The 26,024-nt window shown below is 37.0% G+C and overlaps 1 protein-coding gene across 4 annotated transcripts in view; it reads right to left on the bottom strand.

Annotated features, from left to right (window-relative positions):
* The window catches only part of LRRC28 (leucine rich repeat containing 28), a 54,121-nt gene that overhangs the window by 6,144 nt on the left and 21,953 nt on the right, over positions 1–26,024 (bottom strand). For all 4 annotated transcript variants that reach the window (XR_012661752.1, XM_075100653.1, XM_075100654.1 and 1 more), the window contains 4 exons: positions 13,802–14,008; positions 7,350–7,452; positions 3,956–4,131; positions 1,191–1,350 (listed from right to left, as the gene is read on the bottom strand). Coding sequence is in view for 3 of the 4 variants with exons in the window: in XM_075100653.1 (XP_074956754.1) it covers positions 1,191–1,350; positions 3,956–4,131; positions 7,350–7,452; positions 13,802–14,008 (646 nt within the window). In the remaining variant the exon portion in view is untranslated. The remainder of the gene's footprint in view (positions 1–1,190; positions 1,351–3,955; positions 4,132–7,349; positions 7,453–13,801; positions 14,009–26,024) is intronic.

The following is a 26,024-nucleotide window of genomic DNA, read 5'->3' as shown; positions in this document are numbered from 1 at the left end:
GTACCATCAACCTGAATCACCAAATAGTCCCTTCTTTTTTCTTAAAGATCTTCCTATTGAAAAGCAGTTTCTGGTTTTTATGGAAGATAACTACCAAATCAATGGATTTCAGGAGGAGGAGAACTAAGTGGCATTCTTATGTGTGCATTAGATCTACCAACAAGTAATTTCAGAAACATTCCTTTTTAAAGCACCTTTCTTTTCTGCTCCCCACCTTTAGACATACGCTTTTTTAACCAAAGGCTTGACTTGAATTCTCTAAAAAGAGCCTGAACATCACATTTGCTTTTTTAACTCCAAGTGACTTTTCTTTAAACCTTACAGTACTGTACTTTTGTCCAAGTAGAACTAGCTGAAATTTCTCTGATGATGCTTTTCCGTTGCAGAAGTGCATTCGTTGATAATATGGCTCATGGTCGGCTACAGTATCAACTCAGACTAAGAGGGGTTAGGGAAAGAATCACTGCAAACCAATTAGTGCTCACCTTAAAGATATTTTAAATCTTTATCTATGTGAGGGCACTATTCCCTGAACAATACGCCAGTTTTGAGTCCCTTTTATGACTCTACTGTCCAGCAGGTCAGGAAGTCTCTATAGGCTCGTCTGTTTGACTTGTGATTCCTGCAGACACATTCACAAGTGCTACAACCATAAAAACTGGAGTATTTTTGAAAAGATGTATTGCTACGAAACATATGTTACAATGCAGAATGCTTCCACAGCATATCTCAAGTTAATTAGCCTGGAAAGAAAAGCAAGAGTATTTTGCTGCAGAATGTTTTAATTAAGCTCTGGATTTAGAGCTTTTTTCCATCTATAATCGTACAGCAATTATATTTGGTGGTAGCATTCTCCTGAAGTCAGGGTTGAGACCACCAGGGGAAGTATTGGTGTCAGGCAGTACTTCCTAGCAACGCATGCGCTGCACTACCACAAACAAGTCAATCCCATCATTACCTTACAGCAGTCTGAAACAGGCAAGCGAGGTAGCTCTTGTTAAACAGTCTAACAGCAGTATTCTGGTTGTCTTACAGATAAAAGATTTGTTAACTTTCACAAGCAATCTTAGGACGGGGGCTTTAGATCTGACAGGCTGCTAAGTTAAAAATAAATCCTTAAGAAAATGCTTTGCTCCATAAGGTGTTTTTCTTCCTAAATGAAACCGCACTGTAATTTCCTGTATAATTACCCTTGATGCAATCCTGCCATTGGAGTTTCCCTCAAGGGAAAGAGCTTTGGGTAGACAATGGTAAACATAGGCTGGCTGCAGCGGTGGCAGTGTCCCAAGGGACAGTGCAGCAATTCCAAGAGGCTTTTGGGTAGTGAGATTGGAGTCAGAAAGTTCAAATCTAGAGAAGAAAAGAAGCAAAAAAGGCTTGTAACAAAACAATTCCATGATAAACTCAAACACAACAAGCGTGATCCATGAACAATTCAGGAAATCAGCTGTCTCATATTCTTAAGACTTAGTCAAAAGAACAGCAGGGTAATGCAAAGTACCACAATTAAGGTGAAGCATGTGACGCTTTCCATGTGTAAGTTCAAAATATTGAAGTTAAATGTGTAAGTTTAGCATCTGTGGACATAGATCAACTGGGCCCAAACACCCAGGTGAAAGTATTATAGATCAAGCCAATAATGAAACCCAGTAATATATCATACAGCATTTTTAGACACAACGATGATCTAGAAAGGTATTTAGTAATTAATAACAATATAATATTTTGAAAAGGACATCAGTATTATTTTAGTAAAATATTCCAGCAACCAATCCAGTAGGATCACTAAACTCACCAAAAAACCCAAACTCCACCATCAGCAAAAAGGGATCTCAAATATTTAGAATTACTTGAAATACAATCCCGCCCAGCATCATTCTCACAGGTCCAACCAAAAAGACCACTCTAAAAAGATCAATACGTTCATAATCTCTTAAGTGTGCCCCCACAGTTAAAAAGATGCCAGGGTCATTTCATGGGAATGAGCAATCTTTTTCTCCAGCTTGGGCCAAGCCACATAGTATTTTATAATTTATAATTTAAAACCAACATGCTAATCTCCATCTAGAAACTGAGAGACAGCCAAGACAGGTGAATGAGTTTAGGTGCTGAGTAATCAAGACAAGATGCAGTGCCTGATAAATCAGTTTTGCGATATCACGCTAGTTTCAGCTTTCAAACACCGTAAAGTTTAACTCGATACAGTGTACCACAACAGCTTCAATTGAGATAACAAGCATGATGGATAGGACATTTGCACCAGAAGGAAAAGGTCACGTTCTGTAAGTCAAGCAAAGATTGCGGAAAAGTAGTCCAGTCGCTTCTGTCATACTTACCTAGCAGCCACCAAGTATTTAACAGCACCTTTGAAACTGCAGATTTAGGCAGCGATAGATCAAATCTGCTACTTTAATCATATGTGCCACCTCCTTCCCCAGCACACCATTATCTTAAACCTGTCTGAACTATGTATTACTCCTGCTTCACTGAAATGTGGCTGTCACCAGTGGTAACGCATCGTCTTTAATAAGGTCACTCAGAATAAGAGAGGTGTGTGTGTTGCGTATATGTATATATAAATATATAAAAAGACTACACAGTACAGTGTAGCAAACTAGAAGTAGGCAAGATAATAATAAAAAAATGTTTCACCATCTTTTTCAGGTTCTGCACCTTAACTGCAACTAGATACAATTCTCATAGCCTTGTATAAACCATCTACAAACCATTTCTTAAACTGATTTTGCAATGCTGTCTTGCTGCTCACAAACCAAACTCCACCAGCATCTTCAGGAACCACATTCACAGTCATATGCCAGAAATTACTGTGCAAGTCACAACCGGGTGAGAAAAGTAGTTACCGATGATTTAAAAGTTCTTGTACTTGATGTTCTCAAACTCCTTTTTGAAGACTAGAATTTTGCAAATCAAAACGAAATATCATTTGTCACTGAGTAAATTTGATGCAGCTGATATCCTGATACTAAACAAGTGAAAACCTCTCCTCTCCATAGGCAAAAATATAAAAAATACACAACTGCAAACCGGTCAATTTGTATGTTCTCTATGTCAGTAAATACATTGTCCACAAAGTAGTGCCGTTTCCTGTGAACACAGGCTTTCACGCTTATCCCACGCCTCAACATGAAGCTTCTTCCCTACAGCATATTTGCTGCAGACCTCCATGTACACTTTTCCTGGCAAAACAATAATTTAGCAGTTATGTTTTACTCCAGTGGCCATGGTACAAGTAACCCCTTGTCATAAACCCTCTAATCTTTCCCTTATAACTCTCTACCCTTCTGCTTTCTACTTGCACCTCTAAACCTGACGAATTCCCAAGATGCCACAAATAGGGGAAAAGCCACAATACATCTAAATCTGACAAAATCTGAATCTGCAGGTTATTATCAGATATTGCTAACTCATGTGATGGCATGATGCATAACCAGATGAGCCAAGGGCCACTTTACGGCAACGGGTCTGAACTGGGGCAGAACTAAAACAGCTCAGCTGTCACGCTGTACTGAAATGGCCAAGGGCTGCTAGCATTTCTTTTGCCTTATGTACAAGAAGTCTGCCAGTTTAGGAGTGTGTTGCCTGGCAAGAAGTTGCATTGTTGGCTGATGCATCTCATCTTGCCCCAGGAACTGTATTTCTCATCTCCTATTTCCATTAAAGTTTCTCCTGCAAAAAGCATCCTTCTTTATGCAGTCCTCAAGAAAGAAACTATTTGTAAGCACCACTCAACCTTAGAAATGGTCTTTGGATCTCTGTTTTTCCATATGGGACATTTTTGTTCTCATACAGCATTTCAAACATAATTTGATTAAATAAATCTTTTAAAATATTAATCATTGCACAGCTCTTTGAAGAGCTATTTGAAATGTTCCTATCACTGTCAGAAAAGTACTTCCACTCTTTTTGTAATCTAAAGAATACAGAAATTTCATACCTTTTAAAAACCTGTAGTAGGTGTTATAGAGGGTCCTCATGGCCAGTTCTTGCAAAGGCAGCACATGATCCGTTTCTGTCCCTATAGATTTCACCTCTGCTGGCAAGAACACAGTTAACTGGCCTGATGAAAAAGAGAGCAGTTTCACCTCTGAAACTTGAATTGGAGAACCACAACTAGGACAGAAGACATTTAGAAACTGGTTAGAGAAGAAAGAAAGAAAAAAAAAAAACCGTAACTTTAGGGGGAAACCCAGATGACCAACCCCAAGCATGGCTGACATGGTTCTTCAGTGCACCACCCTGGTGAACCAACTGCACTGTGTGTCCCTTACTTTGCCAATGCACTGATCTCTTTTAACCTCTGTTTTAACCTCTGAATACCATTATTACTAAATATTTTACATAGAGGAGCAGTTTCATACCTAACAGTTGGCTTCCTGTGTCTTGGATGAATCAGCTGAGATTGGCAAATTACAACCACCAAAAAAAAGTATCATTTAAGTGCCACTGGGTGATTCTGTATTGTACCTTTCCCCATCCACAGAGCTCCCTTGAGGGTGGGGGTTGTGAGTGAAAGAAAAGTAGAAAGAGCAGCCTAAGCTGTAGTGGGAAGATACCCTAGTAAGTCTACAAGCCTTGTCCTTCCCCAAATCATATAAGGAAAAGGAAGGTTATTTGGATCCAAAGAGAGAAACTTAGCTTGTCGTAAAAACAATAACTCTTTACATGATCCCTGTTGCAAGCTATCATACCAAAGAGACACGCATAGGAAAATTCTGCTAAGAGGTTGGGGAAGTCAAGAGGGGAATTGGAATTGTTTATGACAACTTAAATTTGAAGCCAAGAGCAACTTGTTAGGGCCAGTCCTAACAAATGGAACAGAAGCACAAATTTGTCAGCCTTCCCAGATATTGGACCTAAAACTGAGGTAACTACGCCCAACCTTATCAGATGTGAAAGAAATATCCTAGTATTTCTCTGATAACAAAGAATCTCATCTCCTCTGATTAAAGGAAAAACAGCCTGGAGAAACAAGCAGAAAAGAGCAGCATCAACAGCAAGTCAATAAGCCTCTTGTTAAATATTTAATACTTTCCCACAAACCATTAATGGAGTTAAAATATAATTGGGAATTCAGAGATCCAGTATTCCAACAATCCGTTCCCCAGCAATCCATGCCCAATGAGTTAGCTATCACAACAAATAAAACTATAATGTTGTATTTTCAAGCTCATTAACCCTGCACCAACCTAGCTAGAAGACATGCCCATAAACTCACTACAGTTTCTGCAGTTCAGAGCTGGGCCATTTGGTCTGCTATATGTAAAAAAGGGTGAGGCTGTTAATGCCTGACCACAACACTGAAAAACAAAATAAACAAGCAAAACAGACCATCAAGAGGAATGATCTAAGAGATATACACCCTTAAATCAGGATGCATCAGGGAATGAACCTCAACCTATGAGTAACACTGGGTGCAAGAACAAAGGATTAAAAAAACCCAAACTCTACACAAAATCCATGGAGGTTAAAGACTGGAACAGAGGATGGTCTAACTAGCTGGGAAAAAATGCAGCTGCAGAAGAACGCTGGTGAATAAATAACTGGGGAAAAAAAGCTGTGACCACCTATTGGCCGCCTTCAACAAGACTGACAGATACCTAGCTGGAGACTATGAAATACAATCTACAAAAAATAAGATCAAAATTTATTTTGAGTGCTGAGATCATCACCTCTTACATAAAAGACTTTTTCAGTCAGTCTGACTGCAGGATTCCCAGACAGAGATTCATTACTTACACAATGCAATTTATATTCTATTTTCAGAAATCTAGCTTTATGCTAGTAACAGTAGCAGATCAGATTTTATTCTCCAGCGGATGACCAGACAGAGCACTAAAGCCTGGATCTTCAACTCTTGCCTGACCCATGAAAACCCTGCATCGGTTACTAGCGCCTTCTTGGAAAGAACACATAATTCTTCACATCACCATTCTAACATGATTTTAATGTCATTCAGCATGTTACCAAATAAAACCTTTGGTTTCTTAATAATATATACAAGCGCTCTTCCTATGTTGAAAATTTTCCTTAAAAAAAAAAATTCTATGATGTTTCAAGATGTTTCACAACATAAAGACAAGAACCGATAATATCTTCACAAAAGGTCAGTGCAAAGATGAAATTATTTTGAGTGCGTATTAAATAAATAATTTTTAAAAAGACATGGTTCTTTAAAATCACCAGAAACAGGCAGGACAGTTGCATCAAACTTGTTGGAACATTTCATTCACTGTCACTAGTGTTTTTGGTCACAATCAATACAGTTTTATTGCTTTCAGGGTCAATTTAATGTCTGTCTTACAATTTACAGTTCTGAAAGAACAAAGGCTAGAATTATTTTTCCTGAAAAACAAAATCAGTAGAAACTTGAGACTGCACGCAGTTCAGCAGAATTATAATCCAACTGCAAGTATTTAAATATCACACAACCAGCTGACACGGGAATATTCGAAAAACCTTAAAATGCCAAGACTCAGCATCTCGCATATTGAAGTAGAGTGCAAGCTGTAGAGAGGGAATTTATATTTAATGCAAGATTTGCTGAGAGTGAGCATACCAGAAATTTATAATTAGATGGTAATGGGGACAATCCTCTTCTGATCAGTTTTACTCCAGTAAGGCTCCATTCATCAGTGGTGCTGATCCTAATTTATGCTAGTGTCAGTGCAGAAAGAATTAAGCTAGTGTCCTAGACAGACCACTTTTTTCTCACATCCTAACCACAAACATGAGACAGGCTAGGATATTTTTAAAATGCACATGTAAAATTATACCTGTCAATCCGTAATTCCTAAAAAAAGTGACTTATTTTAGTTACTAGGTACCGAGACGTACAAGAAGCTGATACTGGGCTGTAAAATGAGTGAAGGAGCTGCACGTAACATTCCAAGATATGGTCCATAACTTACAGAAATGTGAGTACTGAAGAACTAGATAGATGCTGCAACACATTAAAAAAAACCCATTTTGTTCATTCTTTAGTTCTGGAAATTCTGTGAAGCCTACATTTTTGGCCAACCTTTAAAAGCAACTAGGATTCAGCTTTAGGCCTCACATTATCATAAAAAATTCCTTCAGAATACCTGCACTGTCTGTTACAGCTTAATACTAAAATATTCCAAGTCACCAATTAACACAGAATATTTATTACAAAAATGAAACCAAACTGGGAGCTGCAGTAATCCCCTCCAAGAAACATCATTTCTGAAGCAATCACACACACGTGCAAAAAAAAAAAAACCAAAACCAGCTGTATCATACATGCAGATATTTGTGAGAAATTTTACAAGGAACAGGTATGGAAGACATCTGAATTAATTCATACCTACCCACTGCAACCAATGACTTTATTATACAGGTAAGATGGGAGACCTTTCAGATGAATATTGTTATCCACATAAACATATTGTAGCTCCCGAGAACGACCTAAATCTGGGTTTAAAAAACAAGACAGAAGTCAGAGGGAGAAGGGATGACATAGTGACAAGTATAAGCAAAGCAATTCTCTTTAATTATAAATAAGCTAATCGGACTCAATGTAAGCAAATGTAAATTAGACTTTTAACTAGACTTCTCAGCTGTAAAATTTCAGCCACTGACTTTACTGTGGATGAGCTGAAAAGCTGTTTGGAAAATAGCATTTAAAATTACGAAAGCAAAACAAACCCCATTTTCAGTAGCCCTGAAAGTTCCTTTATAAATAATTAAATTTTGACATTGACAAACTCTGAAGTCAGTTTGAAGAAGCAAAGGGACAACTGATTTCAAGTCTATGGTGCATACTTCAAGTTCATAAGGTCAAACCTGCTTTCATTAACTGGCCTCATGTCTTTGAAATCAGCTTCACTATGTTTGGTGAAGTGGTAAAGACAAACAAGAATGTGGGCTGTCCCACTCTTTCTTTTCTCCAAGAAGAGATACTTGTTTAATTACATCAGCCATAACCAAATACAACTAGTAATCATTCAGAAACAAGTCTGTGTGATGCAGTAAATTACAGTACATAAGAAAATATACAAGCATTAAACTGCAGAATATTATACAAAAGTTGTAGCTACAAGTAAATGATCAATACATCTGAAGGTGTGCTTCTTACATTATTTCTGTTGAAATATTCATGGCTGGCAGCCAAGAGAAGAAAGTACAGCATGTTTAAGCAATGCCTTTACAGAATAGAGAGATATTAACATACCTCCAGATCAGAGCATAGAGGTATGGAATAATTTTTTTTTGTTTAGAAAATTAAAGTGGTAAAATGGAGCAAACTGAAAAGGGAAAATTTAGGCTTCTAGGAAGATTCTCAGAAACAAGAATTTTGCTTATCAGCAAGATCTAGTCAGTGGTAAAATTGTCTGCTACCAAAAGAAATTAAAAACATGCTAATATGAGACATTTAAAAAGACGAACCAAACAGTGAACTAAAAAGAATAGTCTAAAAGAGTTTTGAACTGGCAAGAAAGCCAACACGTAGGATCATCTGGGCAGCCCATTTCATCTGCAACTCCTAGGCTGTTCGAGATACTGGGTTAGGAAGAGACATATGCATTTAATACAAGGCACAACCCAAATGAACAATGTTTGAAACCCTCTCTGCCTGGGAGGGGATAGCTGCAGCCCAGACGAATTGCATTATGAAAAAATAATAATAATAAAAATCTGTATGCCTCTCACCTTCTTAAACTTTTATGAGTATGTTATAGAAACTAAGCAAGACAAACAGGCATTTGGCTGAATCAGCCATATTGCAAGATGATACTAATATCGACCAATTCTGACTTCCCATCTTTATCAACTGCCAATTACCTTGGTTGGCATAAAGATAACCAGAGAAATTAGCATAGCTTCTGTCCCTTGTGTAATCATGGCCAAGAACAGAATAAAAATTAACACAACTTCCATTATATTTCTATTCAGAAATTCTACTTGGAATAATGATCTCTTATAATTTCCTATGACAATAGGTAATACAATCCCTTCTTTATTATTGAATAGTTTCATTGTACACAAGAGCTCTGGACACCACTTAGTGCAGAAAAAGCAAATTATATTTTGAGTGATCCCCCCAAAACGTCTGGCCATCTTAAAATACACTGCATGCCTTCAGCTGTCACCCACTTGAATGGCAGCTGTAAACACCAGAAGCCTTAAAAGCTCACACTGAGGAGCAGCTTCAGAGAGTGTCACATTATCAAACCCTGGATATAAAGAACAAGTGATGACACCAACAGAAGAGATTCCTGTTTTGAAATAAAAATGTTAACATAGAAAAACTGAGATTTGTTTTTTTTCTTTTATTACAGGCCCTTGCCCTGCAACAGTCTATGGAGGTTTCAGAGACCATAATTTGGGCTTTGTTCAAACCAGTTGCTGGACATCAGGAGACACGTTCAACCATCCTATGCCTCTTTGACCGTGTCCCAAAGACATTCTAGTTCACAGAGCTATCTGCTGCATCCATCAACTGTCCTGCCCCAAGAAGCAAGCACAAATATCTCTGCTGACTGATGGGCACTGCTGTGAGATGCTGCTCTGCATTGTTATGAGCTAACACCTCAAAAAGATGATTTATTTTGGCTCAGTATTGCAGGGCTGAAAATAGTTTAGTGAAGTTCTGGGATATTTTTAGATGGAACAAAAACATTGTTATCCTACAATGAATAAAAATATTGCAATACCGAAGCACTATAACATCATAAAGTATTGTAAGGCTGGAAGAGAATCAGCCAATAAAATTTAAAGCAGCTAGCACGTGCATGGTACACCTAACGCTGAGAGAATATCGCCTCATGTTGCAGAAGCCAATTATACAAAAAGGAGCAGAAAACTATGGGTTGCTGGGGTAGCTTGAATGTGCTACTGTTTAACTTATTAATTTAGAGAATGGAGGAAAATTTTTAAAAGAGGCTCGTCTTGCTCATTTCTACACAGATGTATGCAAATGAGCTGAAAATCAGGCAAGTCAAAAAAAGCCCTAAAGCTGTTCTTTTCATATGCATTGAGGGGGGAGTTCAGCTGCATCTCATCTCTTCCCTCTGTCTTTATCTTATGCTATGTTTAGATTCTAAGTTCTGAGCTGAGTGCATTTCCTAGGTAATTAAAGCAAATTTTTGGATGTTAGACAAAATATCTCAGTAGGAAAAATTCAATTCCCAAAGCCAAATAGCCTGTAACTATAACTGTTCCTTTGATATAGTTTCTTTGCATTAAATAACCAAGCATCTTCTAGTCCCCAAAAGATTTCTTTCCAGTTTCAAACACTACCCATGAAGTTTAAATTTAAATAAATCATCACTTTAAAAAGCTCTTTGTATCCCATCTACATTAATTTTTATGTCTTGTATCAGTCAACAAATATTGTTAAAAGTTCTCTAAAAAACACACTTCTGAAGAACTTTGTAAAATAAGGAAGCTGTCCATCTATGAAAAGGCTAAAGCTACAAAGAAGGTTTTCATGTGGCTTTTGCAAGCACTGTACGATGTCTGAAACATTTCCACTTTCCTCCTTCCAGGCTCCCAGATCAAAGACCTTTCTCCCAGAAATGACCAAATGCCATGAGTCCTGAACAAACCCCAATTCTAATTTTTTGTTCTTTTTCCTTTTTCTCCCTTTTTATTTTCTTTTTTTTTTTTTTTTTAACCTTAGGGCCCTGGCATATGCATTCCACATGGCTGAAGATGGAACAAAAGCTCTTGTGTGTCTGCACTGATGCTCTTTTAACCATACTGTGAGGGCAAGGACACAAAAGCAGCATATACTGAGGTAGAATAAGACCTTTGTTTACTGTGCACTGATAATTACTGGACCCATTTTCTAAACAAAAAGTGCACATAAACCATCAATAAAGTGATATAACACTGAGTATTTGCTGTCATAACATCTCCTGTACTGCCAGTACGCTTGAGAATTTATGGCCTATTTTAATTATATTTGTACTTTATTACATAAATAATTTTTATTTTTGCAATGTCATCAGATTCAAATTTCTGCTCGCAATGGAATTTGTTTTCGGGCATTGGTGCATTTGCTAATGGTAAAATTTCTATCAAAGGATAATTTGTATTTTAAGTAGATTGATATAAAATGGTCAGTAGTTCCATCTGCCATTCAAGAACAGAATTCCTAAGACCATATATTAGGGCAGCATGAAAGCTACCCTGACAGTAACAGGGCTGTCCAGAATGCAGTTTCCAGTTCAACTTACACACATAATTTGGGTTGTTTTTTTAAAAAATAGATTTATTAGGAAGGCTCAAAGGCTCAGGCAGTCTTGTTTCTTTGAATACAAACTGGAAAATTCTATAGCTGAAAAATAATAATTTTTTTAAAATACTGGCATATCCAAGAATTAAGTGTATTCTGCAGAACAAGTGAGTAATTTATTATTGTTTACCCATCTGCTTGTTTATGTACTGGTTCTGAAAGTAGAGAGTAGAGCCCAGTATTTTTATTGTATTTTGTAAAATTGATTAATAGTGTTATATTTTTTTTTTCTTAAGATGCATATGCCCTCAAACTTAAAAGAATGTACAGGGCAAAAAACTACAAAATACCCATCCAGCAGTGCTGTGAAAGTACTGTGCTGCTGCTGGAATAAATCTTACACCTATAAATCTAGGAAAAGGAAGATGCATATTTCCATTACACCTAACAAGAGGCTCTACGGGACATACATAGATGAGGAAGAATGGATTCCTTGGCATAGTAGATGTCAACCACCATATGAAATAGGTAAAGTAAATCACACTTTAAAAAGCATTCAGCAGTATGTTCTAAACGTATTTCTTCTAACATGGACAAGCCTAATAAAAAAAGGAAAAAAACCCAACACATTCGGTCGTGAATGTCTGCTTTCCAACCCAACTCCCTAACTGCAAAAAAAAAGAAAATTTTATTCAACAACTGTTGCTTGAATATCACTTGTAGATATTTCTACAGCATCTTTCATTGTTATTTAATGTCCTTACTCAGCCGTTAACTAGTAAAGTGAAGTTGGATGTAAGAATACACACAAAAAACCCCATTAGCCAACATGTGCAGCTAGCAGAAATAACGCTACAATTATGCCTTAACTTCAGTAACACTCCAAGAAAAATATTCTCCCATGCAACAGAAGATACATGTCATCTTTTTGCTTTTCAACATGCTAACTCTTCTACTTTATTTCATCGCATCTTGACCACTCTGAAGCTTGATTCTTCAGGCTACAGAGATTTACATCTACATTTATCCTGTGCTGCTTTTCCTCTGAACTCTAGGATTTATGATTCAGTTTCATATCCACAGATAGCAAATTATCTCCAAATGTTCACCAGTGAGTCACTACTAAGAACTACTGAACAAGGTCAATTGACAGTCTTTGATGTTTCCCATTATTTTAAAAGTTCCTTTTGAATGTTTTGAATTTGAGTCTAAAAATAAAGAAAAAAAGAAGGTGTGTCATTATATTAGAGATTTATTTCCTCCTTTTGAACTTAAAACACTTCAGCAGATCTATGGCTCATCCAGGTCATAGCTCACTCACTGATAAGCTACTAGCACAAAAGCAGCAAAAACTTTTACCCTTTAATACTTCACATCTCATCTTACTGAGCAGCATCTTATTTTTGCAAAATTAAAAAGATTCAACTTCCTGTCTCATGAAATGGAGTTGGAAATATTTGCCAAAATAGGGAAGTTACTTTGCTTGTTTCAGTTAGTCCTGTGGAATCTGGATGATGCATCCTGGACCTTGTTTTCTCATTTATACAATGACATATGTTGGGACATAACTAAAACACTATGTCTGGAGACATTATTTGCACTTACTTTCCAGTAATATAAACTAAGGTGCTAAGGAAATCAGTAAGATCATAAACGTATTTAAAGACTAAATTGCTAGTACTGAAAAAATTAAGTTAAATAATGTAATTAATTTAAAAATTATCTCATTTTTAGTAACCTCAACTTTCAGCTTTTTTTCAATGGGATTATCATAACTTCATCTGCACCTAATTAAAGAAAACTCTGACTGTATTCTAGAAAAACTTAATGGCTATTCAAATGACATGACAGATCTGCATGTGTGTCTGTATTTCAGCAGAGATTAGCCCATGGCAGGGCTAAAAAGTAACACACATGTGGAAGACGACTTGCTTTTCACCAACAGAATATAGAGCACGCACTTCCCACAGCTAACCACCATGCACTGACTGCCTGACCTACACTTGAAGACCTGCTTCCACACCTCCAAACGGTTCAGAAAGGCAGATAAATTCTTTCCTGTGCTACTACCGTTGAAGTTTTGATGGATACCTGTACACAGTACAAACTAAACTCTTGCTAGATTATGCAGTACTGACATTCCTAATGATGAATAATAATTTCTGTGGGGCTACTGGGATTCCACAGCAGGTTTTAAACCCCAACTGAAGAATCTTACTTAAATCATCAGATCCAGCAAACAGAAACAGATCATTACCCAAAGCGGTGGAACTCAGATGACATAGTACTATATTTAAACACAACATCATTTAAACTTTTTCCCCCCCTCATTTAGCTAAAAATAAAGCAAATATGATAGCTGGGCTATTGCTTCAAAACCGACATGAAACCTTAACCTGCATTTTTTTTAAATTAACTTACTTTCCAACAATATGATCACTGTGGCAACTCCATGAACAGAGTCTGCAGGGACCACCAAAGAAAATCACTTGTTGCCTTTTTTTTCTTCTTGGGATGGAAAGTTTGTTTTCCTGTCTCTTCGCTGATCCACCCCCCAGCCCAATGACCGTGGTGACTCACCAAGCGGCAAAAACGCAAGGCGGTTTCCAGCCATGGAGAGCTCATTGAGGCTTGGTAGTTGGCACAGGTGCCGAGGAACATACCACAGGTGGTTTCGGTCTGCAGTCAAGTACTGCAGCGAAAGGCACATATGCAGCCTTTCAGGTAACGTTATCAAACGATTGGTTGAAATGTCCAGCGTTTGCAGCTCCCTCAGGTCTCCAACCTCTACAATACAAACAGGGGGCATTGAGAATCATTATTATTTTCACAAACAAGACAACAAAAAAAAATCTTGCATAAATTGAAAACAAAGGTCATCAGTAGGTGTGCTGCTTTTCTCTTAAAATACTGTTTTATCAATCCGTGTTCAGAACTGATACTAATAATCTCCATCTTCACATTTAAAATCTCTTTGACGAGGACCAGTTATCTGTTATGCAGTACATTTAAATATGAAATCTCTCAAGATAGACCATTCCTGAATTGTGACAATTACTGCTGTCAAAAATATCAAGCAGTTTCCCAGTCCTAAATCAGAACTAGAAAAAAACCCCAAACCCAAACCAAAACACATTACATAACCTGCTGTTATTGCGGGTGTTTTGCATGACCCCAAACTTAAGAAAATTCAAGGTAATTTTTTTTTAAACGTTTGATGATGCAATGCTTATATCCACCTTACTTAAGATTCTCTTGTACTGAAACTCACAAATACATGCATAGCACTTCTTGCTTAGTGACAGTTTTTCACCAAGCACACTTAGGAACAGCTCCGTCTTCATAATACAATTCAAAAGACCAGGTTTAAATTAGAAAAATATTTCTTAACCTGTATTTCTTAACAATATAACATATTGTTATGTTATATTGTAGGAAGATATTACAGTAAGCTCTACCTATAGTTGCGATAGTTACAACTTCTAGAGATTTTCTTTAACATTATAAGAATTTTAAAAGCACATTTTATGTTTTAAGTAGTACTGTATAATTTTTTTATGTAGGTAACAAACTAAGTTCTTAAAAGTCTGCAAGATGTGATCACACAAGCAGCCTCGCTTGCGTAACAGAGTTATTTTCCTTATGTCTGGTCTGTGGGACCAGGATGCACTTCTCTAAGGACTGACAAACACACCAAGCAGTTCTACAGGTTATCTCATTGTTTATTTAGTTATTCTTTCACAGTTACTCTAAAAATTGGATAATTCTATAAATTATTTTCCCCAAATGGGGAAACTATAAATAGTTTTTGCTTTGTTTTTAAATACTTTACAGCAATGGAACCAACTCGTGAAGTGCTCGGTGCCCCAAATTCTTACTGCAGTTCTCAGCATTTTGCAGAGCCAAATGTACTTTGCTCTCGGTCGAATGAAACCAGCTCTTGCATCTGATAGCTGCTCAAACAAGAGTCACTAGAATTTTCTACACTGAAAACACCAGACAATCTACACAATCCACAATCTGCACAATTTACAGCTCTATCAGCCAGATTTTTTTAAAAAGATATAAATAGGGTAACACTGTTTAAGTTAAAGCTAAACAGAACCTGTTGTGCCCTTAAGCTCTCTGCTGCAGCAGGAGCTAGAAAATTCGCTATTCCCTGAGCTCTGAGGTAGCACCTTGTATACTACACCCAAAGAAGAAAACAAAACACCAGGTTAATTTCAAGCTGTCTTCTACACAATGGGAAAAAGAAATGGCAAATCTGAAGTTGACCTTAGGAGAAACTGCTATATGTGTTACTTTCCAGAGTGAAACATGAAAATGAAAAAAAGGGAAATTATAATTCAGTATTAGAGATTTTCACAAAAGACAAAAGTCCTAATTAAACAAAACGTCTGTGCCCATTTAAAAGGAGCTTCTGCCCACTGCAAACAAGCCCAGCATTAACTACAACAATCAACACCATCCTTTTATAAAATATTACCAACAGAAGCAGCTCCTATACAAAAATGATCACATTCTTCAAACCTCTCAGTTTTGATGTCAACAGGAATCATAAGCTTTATTTTAAAAGTGTTGGGGTTTTTTTTACTGCAAGATTGAAAATGAATGGCAAAAGCAAAACAATCACTACTAAATAGCAAAAGACTACTGTGCAAAAGAACTGCAGTAGAAGTAGCTTTTAGAGAGTTTTATATTCATCACAAACAAAGCCATATGCTTGAAAACAGTGACAGGAAAAGAGCCACCTACATTCAGCCAAACCACTGACCACACGTAGTCAATAATAGGCCTAGCTTTTTTCATGCACTAACCTTTTTCTCTGCCACTAAAAACAGTTTTCTAATTCAGCTTAGGTCCAAAATCCCATAAATGTTACGGTTGGCAAAGCTGGCAGAGTTTCAAAGGCATTGCTAGAATGATATGTTTTAAATCTAAGAGGAAATAAAAGTATTCTCACTTTATCCTTCATCCAAAAAAACACATACTTGCCCAAAACTTCATCCTCTCTACCTTAATCTTCCAATGCATACCAGATGTAAACATCCACTTTCAACATACAGTGCCATATGTTACAGAAACACCCACTGACCCATGATGAAATTAAAAAGTAAATCAACTGACTCGAAGTGCCATCAGATTAAAGATATAACCCCCAGACTCCCCACCACAGTGTTGAGAGCTCATTTTGAAGAACATGCTCAGGCATTTACTAATGACACTAAATTGGTTTCAATCTCATTAAAGCAAAGGAAAACAATAACGAAGAATAACACAAAATATAAACAGTCCATTATGTTTTTTAAACTTTTAGTTACTAACTACTATTATCCATGCTTTTAAAATCTTGCAACATAAATACTGAAGGATGCCTTGGCTAACAAACACAGTGAAAGACTTACAAATCTTTCTTGCTATCACCTCATCAAGCACTAAGACACACATGAGAGGTGGACTTTGGAAATTTCAGGCAGACCCAGAAAAGGAAATAGCTATTTCCCAATGAAAAGAACTGACAAAGAAGGGACTTTTATCCAGAGATAAGGACATCAAGGATAAGAGAGACAAGCATTATACATCACCATTAAACCACATTGAGGAGTTCCAATTACCTTTAATTAAATTCATAAATGTAAAATTTAAAACTTATATTAGTGCTAGGATTAACACTATCAAAATCAACATGGCAGAGCACTGAGCCCCATTTTGATATAAGAAGCCAGAAAAAAACTCCTCAATAGCTTTGCTAACCTCTAACTCAGAAAGACCCAAGTCCAAACTTGAAGTTCCTGTGCTGGTTCTTGGACCCAGGCCTTTCAGCAGTGTCCATCTGCACCGATTACTGCCTTCACATACAGCTGGGCAATTCTATGGCTCAGGGTATTACACACCAAGTGGCTGACAGACTGAAAATCCACACCACCTTACTTCACAGAAACTTAAAACACAGGCTTATACCCAGAGTCCTGCCTACAGCCTTCTGAAGGTAGTTTCTGAGACACAGACATACACATAAATACTTCAGACTGTATTCTAAAACTGCGAGCGATTAAGTAATTAATTCATCTTTTTCATCCTTGATAACATGAAGATTCAGAAGCGATTACTGTGGCTCCAAAAAGCAGCCTTTGCATTCACAGTAATAGCTTTCCTACCCACTTGGAGAAAGGGACAAGTGAACTGTCATCATACGCATTTGGGTTTTTAAAAGAAAAACTGCCAAATAGGTTTTTTCTCAACACAAAGAGAAAAGAAACACCAGCATACCTTTTTTTTCTTTTTTAAGAAAGTGAAAACTTGAAAGAATTGCAGGAGATTTCAAAAATTATTGACCTTTTAACAAAACTGATTGCATTTGTATAAAGATACCTAGCATCAGGAAAAAAAAGAAAAAATCTATTTCTGTTTCAGGTGGTTTAAATGCCAGTTGTTAAAATTAATTCCCATGGTTTTACATGAAGGAAAAAAACCATCTGGAAGTAAGCAGCCTATACAACATATAATAATTGCCAAAGGCAATTCAAACTTCCTTAACCTTCTGGGGGTACAGGCCTCACCAGCTGCGTAACTCAAAAATAACTAACAGTTTTCTTTACATTTCAAGAGCAATCCCACCTTTCCCTGTTGGGCCATAGCCCAAAATTTCATCCAAAGATATATGAAACACATACACAATTGGAATGTATGGAAGGCATGGATTTACTTCAAATCAAACGCTATCTTGAGTCTCTCCATCCAAATAAAGGAAAAAAAGGGCACAGGAAAGGGCTGAAGACCTACCTGCATGAGAATGCACCTCAAAGCAGGATATTAAGAGAAAGCAGAGAACCTACAAGAATGGAAAAAGGACTGATCAGCAAAGAGAGCTGGCACTTAAGAGGTCAGGCGGCAGAAGTTAAATGAGAACTGCCAGGAGGCCAGGAAAATGGGTACTTACAAACAAAAGGTTTCTCAATAAGAAATAAAGAACAAGAAATCAGGAACTGGTGTCAACAAGGGGTAGAAATTAGGAGGACAGACCAAATATTAAATTAGCTTTTTGCATCATTTTTTCCTTTAAGAATAATGCTGTGTATGAGGACAGAGACAGAATACCTCATGGGAACAAGGACAAAGCACTGAAAATTACCACATCCATTACTAAAATGAAATGAGGCTGCTTAAAAAATTTCCATCCCAGAATACTGAAAAATGGGTTATAGATCAAAACTGCAAGCTCAGGCACAAGGATTCTCAATGAATAAGACATTTTCTGGGATAGCAGCCTAGGGTTGGAGAAGAAATGTAGAACCTGTATTCAAAAAAGTCCTGGTAACATGAACTCAGCGCTCTTCCAAGAATAACCAACAACTAGAACATGAAGAAAAAGCAGAATGAAAACGCAACCCAGATCTTTCCAAATGTAAATCATGTTATACTGGTTTATTTTTCTTTGATGCAATTCCTTGGTTAATGATAACATGAGTATCACATCTCTTAGCAAATTACTGGGATGGAGAAGACATTACTAGTGGTGGTGTTGGTGTTCCTCAAGGGTCTACTTTGTTTAGAATTTCCATTTTCTACCTGGGTAAAAAAAAATACTAGATTTTGGTTTGCTGTCAACACAAGCATTTAAAGTATTGCTAATATGATAGAGAACCAAATTATTGAACAGGAAGAAGAGCAAGAACTTTTAGACTTAAGTGATTGAAGTGAAATGAAAAATAACAAAATAAGCATGACGATAAGGAGCTGTGAGTCAGGCCTCTGCTTGAAACAATGAAGGAAGAGAAGGACTGGCTATACTGGTTCAGCATCTAAGGATAATGAGCCACCAGTGAAAATAACTAATGCAACTTCAATATCTATATCTAGCACTGTATTATGAGCAAGAAAGTATGTTAATATACCTTTGTATCGTGGGCAATAACAATGATCTTGCTATTATGATACAAACTTTTACATCTACCACCCTGCTACCAAAAGGTTCTAACACGGAGGCTACCCCCTCTCTTGTCTGCCATCTACTCCTGCAACATCGGCAGCATGTCGCTGTGCCGAAGCTGCAGCACTCTGTACTAAAAATCTTTGCTATATACCATAGACTAACATTATCCAGTTTGTGGTACCCAGAGGGACATATTCTTATGAATGCTTACAGAATCAAGGGCTGTGATGACTGGCTGCGATTGTGAAGCACTGGACTTCATGCACCCAGTGGTCCCTCTATATCCTGGGGTCTAAAAAGAAAGTTGTTGCTTCAGGAAAGGAATAGAAGGTACTAAAAGTGGCTACCATACTTCACCCTTAAAATAATCTTTTAATCAACTTCCATGAACCTGAGTACAAGATGCATTTTTCTATTAGAGCTGTAAAACCATGCAATGGTGAGTAAAAGACGTTTGAAGTCTCTCATACTTACAAAGCTTATTACCTGTCCCATTGGAAAAAAATTCAAGTCTCTATACATGCCTGTGAATTTGAATTGTGACACTATTATCAGTTTAAAACTGTAATGGACAGGAAATAAAAGTTTAAATCACTAAGAGCTTGACGGAAAAGATCTCCTTTAGATCCGATCTGGGATGTCTCAGGAGAACTTAAACAGATTTTAAGATGGTTAAAACAAATTAAATAGCCTATTATATATTACATTACATTTACTGTCCTACCATGCAGTTCACACTTCATAGCCTATAAAAATTAAATTTTCTAGCACAAATTGGCACTTATGATAGACCTGTACCATCTTCAAACACAGAAGTTTGACCATAACTGAAAGTTGGCATCATTAGATTTAAGGACAAAGAAAGGGGGAGGCAATTTGAATCACATTTACATTTTGACACTGCTCTATGCAGATCTGTTACTGTATCGTTAGTGAGAGAGCTTGAAAAATATCCCGTTTCTCAAGCGTAACAGACCTGAAGATGATTTTTTCCCCTTGTATTTTTTTCATGTAGGCTAATATTTGCTCATTTTAAGAAAAAAAAAAAAAAAAGAGGAGGGACTGGAAGAGACATCGTGATACTGCAGCAACTATTTTATTAATAGCCTGGTTTTAGATCAGGTGTTGAATATGAGTTCAAACCCATAAAAATTCTATGAAGAAAAGCCTTTATCTGAGCTGATCAAACTTGAATCTATTACTTTTAAAGCAATATTATGGTTGCATTTCACACACATATCCTGGCTGGAAACAATAGGAAAAAGGATTTTCTGGGGCAGGATTGTCTTTGTGAATGAACACAGTCATGTAAGTAACACTTCAAAGATGTTCCCAATTCTCAGTTTCACCTACTTCAGCCATAAACTATCCTGACTCTTGTCCAAAACATTTAAGCAGCAGACAAAACCCAAAACCAAGTGAAAAATACATACTTCTGAACATACACAAATAGAATATTTTTTTTCCTCAACCTTGCTAAATGTCACACACAAACTTAGTACCCAACCTTATTTATTTCCTACCATCATTCACAAGGAAAGGTGAGAAAAGGCTTTCTGAAGACCAATCTTGCTAAACAGTAATTTTAGTTCAGCTAAAAGTGGCTGAAAACAGACATCAGGCATGAGGGTCTCATTAAGTAAAACTCTTCTAAAGGTCAGTGGTTCCCTGTCTTTTACTGTAATTAAGCTTCAATTAACAAAATTGGCAGCCTTCTGTATCTCACAGGTCCAGCACTCTGTGCTTTCCCCAGCATCAGCACTGAAGTACCAGGCAGAGAACACAGGTCCAGAGTGGTTACTAGGTTGTGCTCCATTATTCCCCCTCAATGCAGGTTTAGAATTCCATTTTCTTCCGTAATTCGATGGTCTCAATGAGAACAGTTAGAACAAATCAGATGATAAAAATACCAGAAATTAACATATGTGAGAAAAGTGGAAAAGGTGGGTGAAAGGGCAAGAAGGATAGGGAGGAAAAAAATTGTTTATGAACAAAGGTAACTCAAGGCCATGAAACCATCAGGTTTGCTGGGGTTTTTTTGTTTGGTTTTGGTTTTTTTGTTTGTTTGGTTGTTGCAGGGTTTTCTGTTTTGTTTTTGTTTTCTGGTTTCTGGGTGTGTGGGTTTTCGGTGGTTTGGTTGTTGTTTCTTTTTTTAAGACGACAACCGATCCTTTCATTTTGTTCTAGTGTTTGTTCTAGTGTACTCTGCCTAGTACTTTCCTGCCCCACAGCAAGGTACTCTTGCTACACAAGTAAGTAACAGATGTGAACTGCAGATATGAATATTATTCTATGGTTTTATTTAATGATATCCCAAATTTTAGATAGCGAAGCGTGAAGATACGGAATGGTACTTTGTCAAGTATATTGCATGAAAAATTCTGCTAGCACTTTACAGAAAAGTCTATTATTTAAGAAGTGATGTATTTTTGCTGTTGCCTTTTCCTTGAGGAACAGCTGTTTTCCTTTTTCTGGGTGTTTCTGGGCCATATGAATATAAACAAATGTGTCATGAATAAAGCATGAGACCTGTTATGTTTCTCTTGTTTTGTTTATGTCTTGCCATCTTTACTGCTGCACATCATCTACAATTCACTTTGCACTAATATCACTACATGGGAAGTGGGGGGAACGCCTTCCAGAAAAACTCTGTGCATAAAATAAAGAACTAATAATTTGTACTCAAGATGCCAGCCAGCTAGAGATGGATACTTAAATACCCTGCTTTGATCAAGTACAACAAACCAGTAATCGCCTAAAACTAAGGCAAACAAAATGAGCATCCTAAGGAGAGATTAAGGATAGTTCAGGAAGCCACAGAGACGGGGCCAGGCCTGGGTATAAATTCTAGGACAGCTTTTTCCTTTCTTCTTCAGAGGAAAAGCTTCAGATCAACACAACAGACTGGTCTCTGACAAACAGAGATTAGTAGCTCCTAACCCGTTACCACACTAGTGTCTAAATAATCCAAGCAAAGACCTATCTGTTATGACTGTTGCTATCAACTGTTCCCAACCAACTAGAAACAGATGCATCTTTCTTCCTTTTCTTGAGGTTAGCTGGGTTCTTTTTATTCTTCCTCTTGGAGAAGTAACTAAATACACAAAAAAAGCAATAGGTTCAGGTTAGATTTTCATCTTCCACTGGAAAAGTATTACGCTATATCAAGCCAAGTTATGCTCACTTATCTTGCTTTGGGAGATACCAAAGAACCCCCTTACCTGCAGGTAAACTCTGTCTCCGTAACAGAAAAACCACAACTACAAATTCAAGTGGGATGAGGAAATGGGGGAGAGGAAAAAAAAAAACAAACCAAACAAAGAAAGACCTTTAGTTTGGCACCACACTTACAGCAGTGGAGTCACCATATTTGTTTTTCAAAGGGATGCTAATGGATGGAATTGTCTTAACTGAAGTCCTATGAAAGTAAGAACTCTTCCAGGCCACTGGAAGTTACTACAAATTGGAACAGTAATTACAGGGGAGGGACTGGCTAAACATTCATAGGAAATATTCCCACTATAATAGAGGTGCATCTTTCTCAATTGTAAATCACGGATTCAGATGCTCTTTTCTAACAGCAGTAACAGGAGCTTCTCTTGCTCCTCGTCACTCACCCAGCTGGGGTGTGTGCGGCCACCCAGCAGAATGGCTAATTCACCAGTTGAGCAGGGTAAGCAGGAGCTACTATAATGATGCAGCTACTACTGAGACAAATGGTATGGGCCAACGACTAACAGTTTCTAAGATTATCACCAAAAATAAAGACATCTGACCTCAAACAACACTAACAATGTCCTGATTTTCAAAATGCTGAGAGCAACTGCAAGCCTCATCTTAGTCAGTGGAAGATACTGCTGTTCAGTGTTTCAAATCAGCACAAAGTAGACAAGGAAGGCTTGCAGTTATTCTCCAAATCCCCTTAACTCAGTCATTCTGAATTGCATCCCTTTAGATACACAAATAAGTAGTTTTAGTCCATAAAGCTCTCAAACATTAAACAATTACCAACTGGAGTATACTTGTAGTTGCCCGGTATCAAAGCCTTCCATAAAGAATGACAATCTAATGCAGATTTGGACAATGGTAAGTTAAACACAGGTCTTTATTTTAAATGCCACTGCAATAAAATTAAAATAACTGAAATACAGGTATTAAACTCTGCATGTGTGACATGAACCACATGAAAGTTAATCTCGCCTAATACCTCCAGTTCTACACATTCTCTTTGAAAGCTTTTTCCATTTAGACTCGGTGTCAGTAAACGATGCATTTTATTTTGCCTTATTTAATAGACTAGCTGAGTAAAAACAAGGATGTCAATAACAAGTAGTATTTTAACTCTCTCACAATGGTACGTATAAAAGAAAATTGTATTTGGCCAGCAAGGTCAAAATGGAAATCAATACATTCTAAAATTCTTCTATTGCACAGCACTAACAATTTGTGTTTGTTCACTTTTCAAAGACTGAATGACTTTGTTCTCCAAGCTTCCCTGAGCACTCAAGTCGTACTAGTAAACTGCATTTGCTTAATGCACAAGTAAAATCAACTACCCGTTAATACAGCTAATCACTGTATATAAGTTACAGAGTGCTTAGGGAAAGAGCAAAAAAAAACAAAAACAAAAAAAAACACCAAGGGAACCAAAGAGACAACAGTACATTAATGGATAACTTTATAAGTAAAGACTTAAGAGTTTCAAGGGAAAACAAGTTAACTTTTAACACCCAACCCTAACAATTACAAAAACTAAGCTTCAAGAACTAATTTTTTATTGTCACAAATGTTAAATTGTTGCAACAAATAAGAATTTTTTAAAACTTTCAAATTATAAGAGGTTTTACATTTAAAATGAGTAGCATATTATTTTAGTTAGCAGGTAATTGTCTTCTGAAAACTAAAGCGCTGAATAGGCGCTATGAACTAACAGCTACTGAATATCATGAGCAAGTCTGCAGCTGTGTGCTGTCTTAGCAGATACATACTGTTTAACTTTTACCTACCTCATTATGGTGGTGAAGGAAACAATGAACTGCAGTTTTCAGCATTCATTTATTTATTTTAAAACAATGTCAGTAAAGGCAGTAAGCACAGACATAATCCTCCTGAAAAGCTGATTTTACATCTAAGGCTTACTTTGTGTTTGCTTAGGACCCTCCTGAAATAAGTCAGTGCAGCAAAACAAAGTTAGAGTCCTTTGCCAGTACAGTATACTGAAATCAGTAAGGCATTTCTAATGTAAACCTGAAATTTGCAAAGCAGTTACTACCACCATTTCCTTTTTCACACATTTACAAGCAGATGAAAAATTTCACAGAAAAGACGCAAAGTTTAATATCTGTTCAAAGCTGAGGTTCTTTAAAACCCTGAGTAAACGCTATTGAACAGATTGTCTGTAATAAAGAAGTTTCCATCCTACAGAAACACAAACACCATTCGTATATGAAACATCTTTCTCAGCACACATCCACCTCTCCATCTCAGAGGTTTAGTCTCAGCCTTGCCAATACACATCTGCCTTCACCCATGTGAACATTGGCAAATGTTTATGAGAGAGGCCCTGAGCATCTTAAAACCCTCTTTAAGTTCAGTTTTGATTTTGGGTAACAGTTCTAAAAAGAAAGACTTTTAGAAATATTTTAAAGAGCATCTGTTCCTAAGTTTCAGAAGTGAACTTCATGTATATCACATGTGCCCTAACCAGGCAATCCATAAAGTCAGATCTTTACTATCAGAATCATCAGCAGAAGAATTCAGTGCCGACAGATGAGTTTCAGAAAAAGTTGGTTTGTAATTCCTTTACATAGGAAGCTAGTCTGATATTAGGCACTATATGATCACTCAAGTTCAGCTGATTTATCAAAATATGTTAACTCTCAATAATAAGTGATGATTTTTATAGGAACAGACAGTCAAAGTGAAGAGACTTACTAGAAGCCCCATATTCTTCCTCTCAAAAAGACAGGTTAATACATGCATTGCGCAAGAAGGAGAATCCGCCTCATGGCAGCCCCAAGCTATGTTGCTCAGAACGTGACTGTTGCCAGCCATAACATGGAAAAACCCTTGTATCAAATTCCAAAGAATGTGCTCTCAGTAGAGGATTCAGCATGTTGAGGGAAGAAGTTCCAAAAGGAAGTTCCAAGATGACACCTTAAAAAAGTTACAGTAATTTTTTTAAATTTTATTTTAATGTAGGTTTTTTTTAATAAATGAAATTGAAAAAATCCTAAAGGTTCCTTTTTGGTTTAGATTTTTTTAAAAGTACAAAAGCAGACAATGCACACACACCCCCAATATCTTCACATAGATCCAAACATTCAGTCTTAATAAACACAACAGTGATTACACTCATTTTCAACAGTATTAAAGACAGTTGTACAGCAAATCAGCCAGACGAGCAATGAAGCATCATACCTTCTCAGTTATGAAGATTATCAGAGATGCCACCAAGAATCTGGGGGGCAGGAGGGGATTTACCAGTGCTATGAATGGAGTAATGACTGTAGAGCTTTAGAGCCTATGCAGGTAATACATAAAACAAAAGAAACTAGGAATGGCAGTTTTTACAGTCTTTATGGCTTTTCAGATATGTTTATATAACTAACACCTTCAAACATTCAGAGCAAGACTACAACACAGTGTTAGATACGTACAAAATTAAATTCCCGGTAATCTGCTTTTCATCATCTTAAGATTCTACTCCACAGGAATAAGACTGACCAAAAGCAACCAAAGACCCTCGACTTCTTCCTCTCCTCTGCTATGCAGTCAATAAACTCCGATAAAACAAACACCACAAATGGAATAATTACTGAATTCAAACACAACTGTGGCCACTTCCAGTGTTATTTTTTTCTGTGGTAT

The sequence above is a fragment of the Phalacrocorax aristotelis genome, chromosome 7, assembly GCF_949628215.1.
Source record: "Phalacrocorax aristotelis chromosome 7, bGulAri2.1, whole genome shotgun sequence".
Lineage (NCBI taxonomy): Eukaryota > Metazoa > Chordata > Aves > Suliformes > Phalacrocoracidae > Phalacrocorax > Phalacrocorax aristotelis.
Note: the sequence above shows the minus strand (reverse complement) of the source record. Positions and strands in the feature narration are given on the sequence as shown.